This window comes from Salvelinus fontinalis, chromosome 3 (genome assembly GCF_029448725.1).
Source record: "Salvelinus fontinalis isolate EN_2023a chromosome 3, ASM2944872v1, whole genome shotgun sequence".
In the NCBI taxonomy this organism is placed as follows: Eukaryota; Metazoa; Chordata; class Actinopteri; order Salmoniformes; family Salmonidae; genus Salvelinus; species Salvelinus fontinalis.
In genome coordinates this window covers 49,798,483-49,815,491 of record NC_074667.1, presented here as the reverse complement: position 1 = coordinate 49,815,491, position 17,009 = coordinate 49,798,483, and the positions used below count along the sequence as shown (strand labels likewise).

General features: G+C 43.8%; 1 protein-coding gene across 3 annotated transcripts; it reads left to right on the top strand.

The window, feature by feature from the left end:
• The first annotated feature begins 3,081 nt into the window (after positions 1–3,081).
• tmf1 (TATA element modulatory factor 1) lies at positions 3,082–16,791 on the top strand. 3 transcript variants are annotated; one of them, XM_055917208.1, is made up of 15 exons: positions 3,082–3,879; positions 4,149–5,578; positions 5,905–6,008; positions 7,101–7,227; positions 7,424–7,669; positions 12,368–12,534; positions 12,927–13,176; positions 13,282–13,438; positions 13,573–13,765; positions 13,922–13,991; positions 14,079–14,189; positions 14,289–14,408; positions 14,644–14,796; positions 15,001–15,126; positions 16,086–16,791. In XM_055917208.1, exons 1-15 carry the CDS (start codon positions 3,747–3,749, stop codon positions 16,224–16,226), a joined length of 3,528 nt encoding a protein of 1,175 aa, XP_055773183.1. In that variant the 5' UTR covers positions 3,082–3,746; the 3' UTR covers positions 16,227–16,791. The 3 variants fall into 3 exon arrangements, with proteins under 3 accessions (XP_055773183.1, XP_055773182.1, XP_055773184.1); XM_055917207.1 differs by having other exon boundaries at positions 3,084–3,879; positions 7,421–7,669; XM_055917209.1 differs by having other exon boundaries at positions 3,085–3,879; positions 7,421–7,669; positions 14,079–14,171.
• Positions 16,792–17,009: the final 218 nt, after the last annotated feature.

Here is a 17,009-nt window from a genome sequence, read left to right as displayed (position 1 = left end):
TCAGAGAGTTGAGTTGTAGCAGGGAGTTGCGTTCCCTCTTCTCAGAGGCGTGCGTAACAGGTACACAATATTTGTAAGGCCTTAACCATGCATTTTTCCAGACAATGTCAGAAATAAGCATGTTCCAGAAACAAGATTTCTCAAGTAAGGCCACGCTTTCCAATCTGAGTTCTGGATAAACTTTGTGGTCATTACCAAAGCTAAGATGAGATTTCATTAGTGTAGTTAGACCACTGGGAACGGCTTTGGTCACAGGAGTAAACACTCAAAGGTATTGGAAACTCTTTCAATGTTATAAATTGTTCATATGTGAGAATATTACCCTTGTTGTCGAAAACATCAAGAACAAAGTCAATATTCCTCTCATGCCAGCTGGGGTAGAACAATTACATTGTTCTATTTTGTGTCTGAATTATTCCACAAAAGAGCTTTATGTGGGGGAAAATTATGCAGGAAACATATTTTCCAGGCCATTAAAGCTTGTTGGTGAAACCTAGTCAATTTAGCAGGTAATCTTTCAGGAATATAATTACATTTCAGTAAAAATTGACCTTCCAAGACCTCCCAATTTATTAAACACATTATTTGGAATGAAATACCATATTGCATCAGTATTGATCAAACATCTTTTCAACCAGTTGATCTTGAAAGTGTTATTTATGTCAACAAAACCCAACACTTCCAGACCTCCTTCAGCTCTTTTATTACAGAGGACTGACTTGTTAGTTTGTGAGACTTATTTTTCCAGATGAAGTCAAAAAAGGTCTTATTGATCTCTTTACAAGTAGCAGGATTTACACACAAAGATAATGAGGGGTACACAAAACGAGGAAGTCCCTCTGCCTTGGACAGAAGTACTCTCCCAAGAATAGAAAGATCTCTTTGTAGCCAATTAATAAATATATTTTTGGTTCTTAATTTTAGGAGAGAAATTCAAATGTCTGACTAAGTGTTTTTTTGACAGAAGTATTCCTAAATATTTAACACAGTCCTTTACAGGAATATTTTCTATTTCTTTATCATCAGAGTCAAATGAATATATGATTTCACATTTAGAAACATTCAGCATTAATCCTGATGCAATAGAAAATGCAGTTATAGCATTAAGGGCATGGGTGACCTGGTCTTTGTCTCTTAAGAAAAGAGTAATATCATCAGCCAGTTGGGAAATGTTGATTTCTTTGTTAAAAATGGTTAAGCCATACAAATTTGCATTAATCAGAATATCTAGAGATAGAAATTCCACATCCAAAGTGAATAAAAATGGCGAAATTGGGCATCTCTGTCGTACACTTCTGTTGATACTGAATCTTTTGGAAGTATTAAGGTTTAGTAACACAGAACAATTTATATATTTGTAAAACATACAAATGACTTTGATAAAATTTTCACCAAAACCAAGAAGTTTAAGAGACCTAAAGATAAATTCATGTTCAATTGTGTCTAAGGCTTTACAGAAGTCCAAAAATAAGACAACCGCATCTGAGTCAATTGCATCTGAAAAATCTATAAGGTCCAAGACTAAACAAATGAGCTTATATGATGGCCCTTCATAAATCCTGTTTGAGTCTCATTTATAATGGTATCTATTCCTTTCTTTAATCATTTGGCATAAACCAGAGCAATCAATTTGTAATCAATATTTAATAAAGTAATTGGTCTCCAATTGTCAATGAGACAAGGGTCTTTATCGGGCTTTGGAATCAATGAAATAAGGCCCTGTTTCACAGTGGAGACCATTTCCCCACTTTTAATGCAATCTTGAAACATATTAAAACAAATCGGGTCTTCTAGTAACTCCCAAAACTGTCTATAGAATTTAACTGACAGGCCATCAGGGCCAGGTGATTTCCCTTTTTTCATTGAATTCAGAGCCTCTAATTTCTTCAATTGACACATGTGAATCGCAAACTGACATAATTCTGAATGTGGCAAATGTAGCTTTCACAACCATCTTCCTGAAATTGAGAGCTGTAAATGTTTTCATAAAAGGAATTGACAAATGATGATATTGTAATGGGATCTTTGCATAAAACATCGTTAATTTTGAGTGCAGTTATAGATTTTCTTTTGTAGTTTCTCCTTTCAAGTGCAAAAAAGTAACTAGTGTTTCTTTCCCCACTTCAATCAATTTTGCTCTTGACCTTACAAAGGCACCCTTTGCTAGATCCGTGTAAAGCTGTTCTAATTCTAGTTGTAAAGGCTTGAATACAGACTCCCCTTCTTCAGATAGGTTATCTTTAGAAAACTGTCAAGCTTGCTCATCATCTCTTTTTCTCTAAGGCTCTTTAAGTGCATCAGCTCTTTGGCGCATTTAATGGCTTCCACTGACTTTATATTTGAAAAATTCCCATCTACTTCCATGACCCAAGTCCAGGTATAACTCTTTGCATCCGGATTGAAATAACGCAAGGAATCCTCAACACAGAGATCCTTGCATAATGTGGTGATAATATTGCTATTTTGAGGGCTTCATTAAAATCCCCTGAAATAATTAGAAAAGACTCTGAGTATTTGTTACTTAAATCCTGTACTTTCCTGGTAAATTGGGCAAAAAGGGTCTTATTAGGAGCATGTGAGTTATATCCGTATACATTACAGATGATGAAAATAGCATTGTCAAGTTTAACAGTTACTATGACCCATCTCCCATCTTGTGAAGATGTGGATTTTAGAACGTCACCTTTAAACTTGTGAATAAGTGTCAAAACACCAGCAGAAAGATTTGATCCATGACTGAAATAGGCCATATCTCCCCATTGTGCTTTCCAAAATGTCAAATCACTTTCACCCGAATGAGTTTGCTGAAGGACAAAATCTGCGTTACTGCGTTTACAATATAAAAATAAAGCTTTCCTTTTTGTAAGATTTCTCAAACCCCTAGCATTCAGACTAAAGATATTGAGTGAATTGAAAACGAACTCCTGCATTCAAAAAAGAAAGAACACAAATTAGATAACACAAGTAGTAATGTGAACAATAAAACAAACAGTGAACTTTGAGAGGATTACTCCGGCGGAAAACCACGCTCAGCTGAGGTAGCGGTGGTTAACAGTATAACAAATCTATTTACTTCCTTTTTTTTAGTTGGCAAGTGTTCATCAGTTGTAGGTCGAACGGTACATTTATTCGTGGCAGTACATTAACTGTACTCTTGGTAGTACTCACAGTTCCAATTTGGTTAATGTCAGCAGAGTTACCCAGTAACGGAATCATTCTTCCTTCGATTAACGCGTGTGAGCCCTTCAGGACAGGAGCCTCCACTTCAGCAGACTGTATCATGACGTCACTTGTGGGTGGTTGCTGCTACGTGGAAAGGAAGTACCTAGCTAGCTAGCCAGTCGCCAAAAATACCAAAACAAATCGACGGTGCAGGGGAAAGACTGTTCATGAAGCACCATAACATTTAATCATTTAATCATGTCATGATTGAGGCAAGGCGTTTTATTGCACTTTATGGATTATCGAGCTTTCTTTATGGAGTGTTCTTTGACATGGATCGACGAAAGGTTTGCCTGATTGTTGTTAGCTAGCTAACATTAGTTGCCTAACCAGCTAACGTTAACTAGGTAGCAAAGTTGGACAACTCGCTGCTTAGCATTTCCTTTTTTGGAGTAACATAACTTAGCCATACTAGATCGAGATTGTCGTAAGTTAACTATCTCGTTAGCTAACCTCATTTGAAAGTCCATACTCCTAGCTAGCTAACCTGGTCACTAACGTTAGCTAGCTAGCAATAGACCGCTATGAGTTGGTTCAGTTCTACCCAACTGTCAAGCTTTGCCAAACAAGCTTTGACAACAGCTCAGAAGTCCATCGACCGAGTGCTGGACATTAAAGAAGACGAATGGGGTGACACAGTGGTAATGCCTTATGACGGTAGGTAAAGTAACGTTATCTAACTAGCTAGCTTAGCATGTCAGTGTGCTGTTGTTTTGGGGTCAACATTATACAACCTTTTTCGTTTGAACATTATTCATGAATTGATGTGATTACCTATGGAAGCAAGACACTAGTCATCTTGATAAGGAAGGTAGTCATAAAGAGGTGTATAATGTACTCTACCCAATAAAGCTAATATTTGATATGCTTTGGAGTTTATATGACCTTATCTTCTCGACATTAACCAACAAGGGTTTTCACGTTAGATCTACCAGGGAAGACTCCATTGAGTGGTGGATGGGGGATGACACAATGGGACTCTACCCCGGAGGAATGCACCACAACTCTCCCCCCATCATCTGAGGCCATCACGACCCCTGTCACCCGCATGGTTGTGGATGAAACAGAGAACTTCTTCAGTGCTTTTCTGCCCACAGGAGAGCTCCAGGGTGTTATGGACACCCAGGTTGTCTCTGTGCCGCCCACCAAGTCCCACAGGCGGCCACAGGAGAAGGATGAGGAGGACAAGGATACTGTGGTTAAGGATGACGTGGACCCTCACAAGACAGGCCTGACAGAGACCAACAGACTGGAAGACCAGGAAGCTACTGAGAACCAGGCTGTCCTGACTGAGTCCTCAAGTCTATGGTCTTCCTCTGAAATCGTTCTCGTTCAGACACCAGACCCTCCAGTCCTGGCTCAGGGTGATTCTCCTGATGACACTGACAGTCCACTAATCAGTGAGAGCTGGGTAGAATCAACTGTGGATGATACAACTGCTGTTTCTGAGGATGCACAAACCGAACGACCATTTACTCCCTCAGAAACCCAACCTGATTATGATGATCAGATCTCTGAACCCACCATCAACACTGAACTGGAGCCCCCCTTCAATCCATCTCCTCCCACACCCCCTAGGGAAATCTTATTGGAGGCCAAAGATCCCAAAGCGGGGGACAGGCAGAGTGACACACCCTCCCCTAAATCGGAGGACAGACAGAGCAACACCCCCTCCCCTCCTGTCAGCGCCTTCTCCTCAGGCACCTCCACCACCAGTGATATTGAGGTTTTGGACCATGAGAGTGTACAGAGTGAGAGTTCAGCCAGTTCCAGGCAGGAGATAGCAGAGGCCAAAGCAGGTCTCCACCTGATGCAGGGCTCCTTCCAGCTTCTCTCAGCCTCTGCCTGTGGGGACTTCCCCCGCTTGGAGGACTACCCCAAGCTGACCGAGAGCTGTGGATCCTCCTCAGATGCCTTTGAACGCATCGACTCGTTCAGCATGCAGTCCCTGGACAGCCGCAGTGTCAGCGAAGTCAACTCTGATGATGAGATCCCAGGGAGCCGGACGCTGGCATCTGTCACCGCAGGGCCCACGCCTTCGCCGCCTGTCAGAGTGGCAACCACTGCACAGGAACGGGAAGAAGAAGAGGAGGAGCAGCAGCAGGAGGAGGAAGAAGACGAGGAGGGGCTAACAGAAACAATGAAGGATCAGTCTCTGGATGAGAATGAGATGGAGGAGAGTGGTCGCAGTGCCACGCCTGTTAACAGCGAGCAGCCTGAGGACCTAATAGAACAGGAATCAGAGGCGGACGTCACGCTGTCAGGTCCCACCCCTGGCCATGAGGAACAGTTACCCCCACCAATAACGGAAGAGAAAAGAGGGGTGTCAACATGTCAGATTCTGGAGCTTCAAAAGGTAACACCTGTTCAGAACACGACCTTTGTAACAACACTTTTTAATGAACTGCTTGTGTGTGCGTGAGTTGGTGTGTCCCTTTTTTTAAATACCAACGCCTGGAGAGTAAAACACTTGGTTGGACAATCCTGTTCATATGCCAAAGTAAATAGTCACTGTGGATAAGATGCATTCCCCCAAACCATCATGAATTAAACAATGTGCACCTCAATTTGAACAACACATTTGATGGAAACTGTGAGACAAGAATTAAGTACTAATCATTTATTAAGGTGCCTTATCAGTGTTTTCAATGCGTTGGTTTGTGGAAAATCATTTCTTTGTAGGTAATTGATGAGCTGTCAAGCCGCCTTGAGAAGAGGGAGTTACAGCTGCTGTCAGTCAGCAAAGACAAGGCCAGGCTGGAGGAGGAGTGTGACAACCTTAAAGAGTGAGTATAAAGATCCTGACAATGTGTAAAACCCATGTCTGAAATGCATTGTAAGAGCAGAAAGAAGCATTCTCCAAACACACCTATACACTGAGTGTAGAAAACATTAGGAACACCTTCCTAATATTAAGTTACATCCCCTTTTGCCCTCAGAACAGCCTCGTGGGGGCATGGACTCAATAAGGTGTCAAGCGTTCCACAGGGATGCTGGCCCATGTTGAGTCCAATGCTTCCCACAGTTGTGTCATGTTGGCTGGACGACCTTTGGGTGGTGGACCGTTGTTGATACACACAGGAAACTATTGAGCGTACAAAACCCAGCAGCATTGCAGTTCTTGACACACTCAAACCGTTGTGACTGTCACCTGCTACCATACCCTGTTCAAAGGCACTTAAATATTTTGTCTTGCCAATTCACCCTCTGAATGGCACACATGTACAATCCATGTCTTAAGGCTTAAAAATCCTTCTTTAATCTGTCTCCTCCCCTTCATCTACATTGATTGAAGTGGATTTAACAAGCGACATCAGTAAGAGATCATAGCTTTCACCTGGTCAGTCTTTGTCATGGAAAAAGTAGGTGTTCCTAATGCTTTGTACACTCAGCATGCTCTATAGACGGGTTGGCTGACGAAGTCACAAAAATGATGCACAAAGCCTGAAGCTGTGCTTTGTTATGATTCTGAACGGTCAGATAGCTAGCAATAATGACAAGAATCTGTCATGTGGGGAATCACAGGTGTCTTGTTTCAATGCTAATATGGCCAAAATTCACTAGCAAACTAACCAACAACTGTAATAATGTGAGAGACAAGTGCTAATTGTGCAAATGTATTTGTTTTCAATAAACATTTGGAGATGAAATATAAGTTACATGTTGTCAACAATCTAAGCCAACCATGTTTGTTTTGCCCCATAGTTTCGCATGGGTCAGTTTTGTTTCTAAACAACTAACCCATCTATACATGAATAGTAAAGTAAATAGCAAATAGTTTGTCGGCCAATTTGTCCTCTTGGTTGTGTCTATGGTAAAGTATAGTCTATAGATAAGGATGGTCCTTTAAGAGACTGAGACGTCTCTGTGTGTTGCAGTGAGGTGATAGGTCTTAAGGAGGAGAGTTCCAGTGTGCAGTCTCTGAAGGAGGAGTTCACTCAGCGCATCGCAGACACAGAGAGGAAAGCCCAGCTAGCGTGCAAGGAGAGGGATATTGCCAAGAAGGTAAAACACAAACCTATATCTCTATGTTTGTGCCAGGTATTACTGTCCCTGGTTACTTTACCCCCATAAGAATTGATTTAAGATCATTGAGTCAAATAACTGAAAATTAGTGACCATGATAGTCACGTTATGCACAAAGCCTTCTTCAAGAACATGCTCTCCAGCGTATTTTACTGTTATGTTTCCTCCGGAGGAGATAAAGGGGATGAGGGAAGAGCTGTCCACCAGACTGAACTCCAACGAGACTATGGAGATCATCAGAGAGAAGGAGGAGCAGATCCGCGAACTGCTGGAGGAGGGTGAGAAGCTGTCCAAGCAGCAGCTGCAGCACTCCAACATCATCAAGAAGCTACGTGTGAAGGAGAAGGAGAGCGAGACCAAAATCACCAAACAGAACAAGAAGCTGAAAGAGCAGGAGGAAGAGCTCAAACACCTACAGCAGGTCAGTGGAAATATATAATACCGTTCAAAAGTTTGGGGTCACTTAGAAACGTCCTTGTTTTTGGAAGAAAAGCTATTTTTTTTTGTCCATTTTAAAATAACATCAAATTGATCATAAATACAGTGTAGACATTGTTAATGTTGTAAATGACTATAGCTGGAAACGGTAGATTTTTTAAATGGAATATCTACGTAAGCCCATTATCAGCAACCATCTCTCCAATGGCACGTTGTTAGCTAATCCAAGATTATAATTTTTAAAGGCTGAATGATCATTAGAAAACCCTTTTGCAATTATGTTAGCACAGCTGAAAACTGTTGTTCTGATTAAAGAAGCATTAAAACTGGCCTTCTTTAGACTAGTTGAGTATCTGGAACATCAGGATTTGGGGGTTCAATTACAGGCTCAAAATGGCCAGAAACAAAACACTTTTGTCTGAAACTCATTAGTCTATTCTTGTTCTGAGAAATTAAGGCTATTCCATGTGAGAAATTGCCAACAAACTGAAGATCTCGTACAACTCTGTGTACTGCGCCCTTCACAGAACAGCGCAAACTAGCTCCATCCAGAATAGAAAGAGGAGTGGGAGGCCCCGGTGCACAACTGAGCAAGAGAACATGTACATTAGTGTCTAGTTTGAGAAACAGACGCCTCACAAGTCCTCAATTGGCAGCTTCATTAAATAGTTCCCGCAAAACACCAGTCTCAACGTCAACAGTGAAGAGGTGACTCCGGTATGCTGGCCTTCTAGGCAGGCATAATCCAGTTCCGGCACCGACAGAGATGGCCGCCTCGCTTCGCGTTCCTAGGAAACTATGCAGTATTTTGTTTTTTTATGTGTTATTTCTTACATTGGTACCCCAGGTAATCTTAGGTTTCATTACATACAGTCGGGAGGAACTACTGAATATAAGAGCAACGTCAACTCACCATCATTACAACCAGGAATCCCGAAGCGGATCCTGTGTTTTGCCTTCCACCCAGTACAATGGATCTGATCCCAGCCGGCGACCCTAAACAAAGACGCCGTAAAAGGGGCAAACGAAGCGGTCTTCTGGTCAGGCTTCGGAGACGGCCACATCGCGCTCCACTCCCTAGCATACTACTCGCCAATGTCCAGTCTCTTGACAACAAGGTTGATGAAATCCGAGCAAGGGTAACATTCCAGAGAGACATCAGAGACTGTAACGTTCTTTGCTTCACGGAAACATGGCTCACTCGAGAGACGCTAACGGAGTCGGTGCAGCCAGCTGGTTTCTTCACGCATCGCGCCGACAGAAACAAACATCTTTCTGGTAAGAAGAGGGGCGGGCGTGTATGCCTTTATGATTAACGAGACGTGGTGTGATCATAACAACATACAGGAACTCAAGTCATTCTGTTCACCTGATTTAGAATTCCTCACAATCAAATGTCGACCGCATTATCTACCAAGGGAATTCTCTTTGATTATAATCACAGCCGTATATATTCCCCCCCAAGCAGACACATCGATGGCCCTGAACGAACTTTATCTGACTTTATGTAAACTGGAAACCAGGTCACAGAGGCTGCATTCATCGTAGCTGGGGATTTTAACAAGGCTAATCTGAAAACAAAACTCCCTAAATTCTATCAGCATATCGATTGTGCTACCAGGGCTGGTAAAACCTTGGATCATTGTTATACTAACTTCCGCGACGCATATAAGGCCCTCCCCCGCCCTCCTTTCGGAAAAGCTGACCGCGACTCCATTTTGTTGCTTCCAGCCTACAAACAGAAACTAAAACGGCAAGCTCCCGCGCTCAGGTCTGTTCAACGCTGGTCCAATCTGATTCCACGCTTCAAGACTGCTTCGATCACGTGGATTGGGATATGTTCCGCATTGCGTCCAACAACAACATTGACAAATACGCTGATTCGGTGAGCGAGTTCATTAGAAAGTGCATTGACGATGTCGTACCCACAGCAACGATTAAAACATTCCCAAAACCAGAAACCGTGGATTGATGGCAGCATTCGCGTGAAACTGAAAGCGCTAACCACTGCTTTTAACCAGGGCAAGGTGACCGGAAACATGACCGAATACAAACAGTGTATCTATTCCCTCCGCAAGGCAATCAAATAAGCTAAGTGCCAGTATAGAGACAAAGTAGAGTCGCAATTCAACAGCTCAGACACAAGAGGTATGTGGCAGGATCTACAGTCAATCACGGATTACAAAAAGAAAACCAGCCCCGTCGCGGACCAGGATGTCTTGCTCCCAGACAGACTAAATAACTTTTTTGCTCGCTTTGAGGATAATACAGTGCCACTGACACGGCCCGCTACCAAAACCTGCGGGCTCTCCTTCACTGCAGCAGAGGTGAGTAAAACATTTAAACGCGTTAACCCTCGCAAGGCTGCAGGCCCAGACGGCATTCCCAGCCGCGTCCTCAGAGCATGCGCAGACCAGCTGGCTGGTGTGTTTAAGGACATGTTCAATCAATCCTTATCCCAGTCTGCTGTTCCCACATGCTTCGAGAGGGCCACCATTGTTCCTGTTCCCAGGAAAGCTAAGGTAACTGAGCTAAACGACTACCGCCCCGTAGCACTCACTTCCGTCATCATGAAGTGCTTTGAGAGACTAGTCAAGGACCATATCACCTCCACCCTACCTGACACCCTAGACCCACTCCAATTTGCTTACCGACCCAATAGGTCCACAGACGACGCAAACGCAACCACACTGCACACTGCCCTAACCCATCTGGACAAGAGGAATACCTATGTGAGAATGCTGTTCATCGACTACAGCTCAGCATTTAACACCATAGTACCCTCCAAACTCGTCATCAAGCTCGAGACCCTGGGTCTCGACCCCGCCCTGTGCAACTGGGTCCTGGACTTCCTGACGGGCCGCCCCCAGGTGGTGAGGGTAGGTAACAACATCTCCACCCCGCTGATCCTCAACACTGGGGCCCCACAAGGGTGCGTTCTGAGCCCTCTCCTGTACTCCCTGTTCACCCACGACTGCGTGGCCATGCACGCCTCCAACTCAATCATCAAGTATACGGACGACACTACAGTGGTAGGCTTGATTACCAACAACGACGAGACGGCCTACAGGCAGGAGTTGAGGGCCCTCGGAGTGTGGTGTCAGGAAAATAACCTCACACTCAACGTCAACAAAACAGAGGAGATGATTGTGGACTTCAGGAAACAGCAGAGGGAGCACCCCCCTATCCACATCGACGGGACAGTAGTGGAGAAGGTGGAAAGTTTTAAGTTCCTCGGTGTACACATCACGGACAAACTGAATTGGTCCACCCACACAGAGAGCGTTGTGAAGAAGGCGCAGCAGCGCCTCTTCAACCTCAGGAGGCTTAAGAAATTTGTCTTGTCACCAAAAGCACTCAAACTTCTACAGATGCACAATCGAGAGCATCCTGTCGGGCTGTATCACCGCCTGGTACGGCAACTGCTCCGCCCACAACCGTAAGGCTCTCCAGAGGATAGTGAGGTCTGCACAACGCATCACCGGGGGCAAACTACCTGCCCTCCAGGACACCTACACCACCCGATGTCACAGGAAGGCCATAAAGATCATCAGGGACAACAACCACCCGAGCCACTGTCTGTTCATCCCGCTATCATCCAGAAGGCGAGGTCAGTACAGGTGCATCAAAGCAGGGACCGAGAGACTGAAAAACAGCTTCTATCTCAAGGCCATCAGACTGTTAAACAGCCACCACTAACATTTAGTGGCCGCTGCCAACATACTGACTCAACTCCAGCCACTTTAATAATGGGAATTGATGGAAATTATGTAAAAATGTATCACTAGCCACTTTAAACAATGCCACTTAATATAATGTTTACATATCCTACATTACTCATCTCATATGTATATGTATGTACTGTACTCTATATCATCTACTGCATCTTGCCATCTTTATGTAATACATGTATCACTAGCCACTTTAAACTATGCCACTTTATGTTTACATACCCTACATTACTCATCTCATATGTATAGACTGTACACTATACTATCTACTGCATCTTGCCTATGCCGTTCTGTACCATCACTCATTCATATATCTTTATGTACATATTCTTTATCCCTTTACACTTGTGTGTATAAGGTAGTAGTTGTGGAATTGTTAGGTTAGATTACTTGTTGGTTATTACTGCATTGTCGGAACTAGAAGCACAAGCATTTCGCGACACTCGCATTAACATCTGCTAACCATGTGTATGTGACAAATAAAATGTGATTTGATTTGAGTTGCAAAGAAAAGGCCATATCTCAGACTGGCCAATAAAAAGGAAAGATTAGATGGGCAAAAGAACACACACTGAACAGAGGAACTCTGCCTTATAAGGCCAGAATCCCGGAGTCGCCTCTTCACTGTTGATGTTGAGACTGGTGTTTTGCAGGTACTATTTAATGAAGCTGCCAGTTGAGGACTTGTGAGGCATCTGTTTACAACATTAACAATGTTTACACTGTATTTCTGGTCAATTTGATATTTTAATGGACAACAAAATGTGCTTTTCTTTCAAAAACAAGGACATTTCGAAGTGACCCCAAACTTTTGAACGGTAGTGTATATATTTTTAATTTTAAGGATTTTATTTGAAAATTCACATTACTTCAGTAGTCATCAGAAGTGTATCCTGATGCTGAAAGCCCATTTGATATTTAACCCTGCCTGGCTGTATATGTGTCTGTAGGTTCTGGATGAGAAGGAGGAAGTGGAGAAGCAGCACAGGGACAACATTAAGAAGCTGAACGTGGTGGTGGAGCGCCAGGAGAAGGACATGACCAAACTCCAGAGTGACTCAGAGGAGCTCCTGGAAAACAACAGGAGCCTGCAGGCTGCCCTCGACAACTCCTACAAGTGAGGATACATTCTGTACTCCACTCTACTAGTGTAACTCGCACTGGTGAAATAATAACTCACTCCACCCTACTTTTCTAACTCCTGCTTCAGACGTGCAGATGTGCTTGTCATTTTGAAATCACACAAAGACATAACATTCTGACGGGTAAAGACGGTCACAGAAGCACCAACTCATACAGTATGTCCAAGTCAGTGTAATGTGGCGGAAGTTAGCCAGAAGTTAAGAGCGTTGGGCCAGTAACCGAAAGGTTGCTGGTTTGAATCCCCGAGCGGACTAGTGAAAAATCTGTCGATAAGCAAGTCACTTAACCCTAATTGCTCCTTTAAGTTACTGTTGATAAGAGCATCTGTTAAATGACTAAAATGTAAATGTGTGTCTGTGATCTCAGGGAACTGGCTGCACTGCACAAAGCCAAGGCTAGCCATGCCAGCGAGGCCCAGGAGGCTGCTCTGAGCAGGGAGACCCAGGCCAAGGAGGAGCTGGCTCTGGCCCTGGTGAAGGCCCAGGAGGAGGCCCGCATGCAGCAGGATGCTCTGGTCAACCAGGTGGCTGATCTGCGGCTGGCTCTGCAGAGGGCTGAACAGCAGCAGGCCAGGAAAGAAGACTACCTGAGGGAGGAGATCAGTGACCTGCAGCAGGTAAGAGACACTCATGACTTATTTGGAGTTGACTGTAAGGGGAAGCCGGGCTTGTGTTAGGAGTCAAAGGTCAAACACTAATGTGTTTGCTGGTTGTCTCCATAGAGACTGCAGGGGGCGGAGACCAGGAACCAAGAGCTGAGTCAGAGTGTTACCTCTGCAACGCGGCCGCTGCTCAGACAGATCGAGAACCTGCAGGCCTCGCTGGGGGGCCAGACAGCATCATGGGAGAAACTGGAGAAGAGCATCTCAGATCGACTAGGTTACTCTCAAAAGTTACTCTAGTTTGTAACAAGCTTTTTAAGAGTCTCCTCTGGACAACCGATTGCTCCTATTTAAATGTATTTTTATTTTTTATATGTAATTCCTTTAACCTCCCACCCTTTAACTCAACAGTGGAAGCACAGGCCCAGCTGGCTGTTGCCGTGGAAAAGGAGCGTGCAGCAACTGAGGAGCTGATGGCCATTAAGGCCCAGCTGGCCTCACTGGAGTCCCAGAATTCCCTGCTTCGACAAGAGAAAGGGCGTCTCCACGGTCAGCTGGACGCAGAGAAGACCAGGCGGGAGAAACTGGAGGATGACAGCAGCAGGTACTGGAGGGCTTTTTTCATAGGTTCTGTGAGACTTTCACTGTTACATAGTAGTCAGTTGCCTTTACTTTCCTTAAGGTGGACCTAGTGTCTATCCATTACAAAGCTTTGGAGCCTTTCCATTAATGGCAATTTCCTGTCATCCTTATGGTGTAGGGAGCATGTGGAGCTGGAGAATCTGAGGGGAGAGCACACTCGAACACAGGAGGAGGCCAAGAAGGAGAAGGTATGTTCTCTCCCCTGCCCTACTCACCCTGCAGTAATGGAACAACACTTCTTACACATCTGTAACCTTCTCTGTTCCTCCCACCAGCTCCTCCTGACCAATCAGCTGGAGATGGAGAAAATGAAGGTGGAGCAAGAGAAGAAGAAATGCTACCTAGCACAAGAGGCCCTGAAGGAAAAGGTAGATCTATTTATCAATGTAAGTTCTATATCAATGACCAGCCGTGTGTGTCTGTTCTTTAATCAATCAGTGTGGAGCGAGACTGGCCTGATGTATATGATGTTTCTCTGTCATTAGGAGCGGAAGATATTGGTTCACTCTGTGGGTGAGCCCCCAGCCTCATCCACCCCCTCCCTGTCCCGTTCCAGCTCCATCAGCGGGGTAGACCATGCCGGCCTGCACTCCTCCTTCTCCCAGGTACTTGCCACAGGCACACCTTTAACTCTTTCATACCCATCCAGCCTACCATTTCTAGCCCTGTATTTGGGATGGTGACCTAGAAAGGTCTGTTTTTTTGTTTATTACATGCAGCTAAGTAAGATGAATAGGGAACGTATGACAAAGGGCCAAATCCTAACTACCGGTAGTTTGCATATTTGGTTAATTTGAGGTTGGATGGTTAACAAGACAGACCTGTTTTGAATTTAATCAGGAGGACTCTCTGGGTCACTCGTTGGGGACGATGACGATGTCTATGAGTGGGACCAACCTGTATGAGGCGGCTCGGCTCAGTGGAGGCTCCAGCATCATAGAGAACCTGCAATCCCAGCTCAAACTCCGAGAGGGAGAGATAGCACAGCTACAGGTACCAGCTGCCTGTCTGACACTGCTTTCACATTGCTTTGAGGACTACCATTGGAAGTATCCTACATGCATTTCTTTAAATGCCTTCTGGTTTTCAATGAAGTGTAGGATTTACAAACATACTGTTGTTGAAAAACAATGCTTGCCAGGATCTTACCTCTTGCTTCTCGTCTCCCTCCCTCTCTCTCATCCCTTTCTCCCTTAGCTGGAGATCGCTAGTCTGGAGAGGACTCGCTCGTCCATGGCGGAGGAGATGGTCAGATTGACCAATCAGAATGAGGAGATGGAGGACAGTGTGAAGGAGATCCCCACACTGAAAGTACAACTTCAGGTGAGGAGAGGATCAGTTCATACAAGTGCCACTAAGCCAGTGAAATACAAGTGCCACTAAGCCAGTGAAATACAAGTGCCACTAAGCCAGTGAAATACAAGTGCCACTAAGCCAGTGAAATACAAGTGCCACTAAGCCAGTGAAATACAAGTGCCACTAAGCCAGTGAAATACAAGTGCCACTAAGCCAGTGAAATACAAGTGCCACTAAGCCAGTGAAATACAAGTGCCACTAAGCCAGTGAAATACAAGTGCCACTAAGCCAGTGAAATACAAGTGCCACTAAGCCAGTGAAATACAAGTGCCACTAAGCCAGTGAAATACAAGTGCCACTAAGCCAGTGAAATACAAGTGCCACTAAGCCAGTGAAATACAAGTGCCACTAAGCCAGTGAAATACAAGTGCCACTAAGCCAGTGAAATACAAGTGCCACTAAGCCAGTGAAATACAAGTGCCAGTGAAATACAAGTGCCACTAAGCCAGTGAAATACAAGTGCCAGTGAAATACAAGTGCCACTAAGCCAGTGAAATACAAGTGCCAGTGAAATACAAGTGCCACTGTGCCAGTGAAATACAAGTGCCACTAAGCCAGTGAAATACAAGTGCCACTAAGCCAGTGAAATACAAGTGCCACTAAGCCAGTGAAATACAAGTGCCACTAAGCCAGTGAAATACAAGTGCCACTAAGCCAGTGATATACAAGTGCCACTAAGCCAGTGAAATACAAGTGCCACTAAGCCAGTGTAATCATATTAGGGTCAGTCCTTGTTGTGATTCTTTAATTAAAAACCAAGATGTTATGTGAAAACTGACATCTCACAAGATGAGTTACTGGGCAGAAATGTATAACCATCTAGGCACAGATAAAGGAAAGGTAAAGTCCATTAGTAAACCCTTTTGTGACTATATAAATCTAGTGTTGTCCTCTGAGCCTGTGTTGTGCGAATGACTGTGTTGTAGGAGCTGGAGCAGAGACACAACACCATCCTCCAGATGTATGGAGAGAAGGCTGAGGAGGCAGAGGAGCTGAGACTCGACCTGGAGGACGTCAAGAACATGTTCAAAACCCAGATTGACGAACTGCTCAAGAACCAGAAGTAGACTGTTCCATCTAACGTCCAGACCATACACAGATAAAATAAACCGATTGTTGTAGAAGTGCATTTACTGTAAAGGATGGGAAAAAAAGAGTTCATGCACCATTTTATTTCTGATTACAGAACAGTTATTGTTTTTTGGGGTTTTTCCATCACTGTCTCTAAAGGAAGGGACATTTGAAAATCTGTCATATTATTTTAACAATTAGAATCAAACTAAGAAGGAAATTATGGGTAACAAATCAATATCTTCTTAACATGTACAGATATGAAGGATAGTCACAATTAATATTCTACATTCATAATTTACTAGTTCCTTTGCATTGATTCAAAACCCAACAGCCTGTTAAACAGATTGTTTTAGATATCATTGTCCTTTATTGTGATCAACTGGCTTCCTTTTTCACTTTGTGTGTAGTGGGATGATTCAGAATGGACTATCAAGTTATATTGACAGTTTTTATCCCCTTAACCCCAGCATCCTAATTGTCATCAGTGTGTATGTTTCTGAATACTGTACATCTTCCTTTAGGATGAAAGAACAGAAAGAGTAAAGATTTTATATATTGCTTGTTTGCATTTGCTTCAGAGGTGTCACGTGTAGACAACCAAACCTTGCCCTTGGTGTGTATCAGTGCACTAGGAAATGTGTAGAATCGAAAGTTATGCTGTGTTGAGGCAAGGCATGGGTAATCTGCAGATATCGCAGAGGCATTTTCTTTGTAATTTACAAAGAAAGCTATTATTTAATCTCATGTTAACATAGATAATGGTATAAGATGGATGT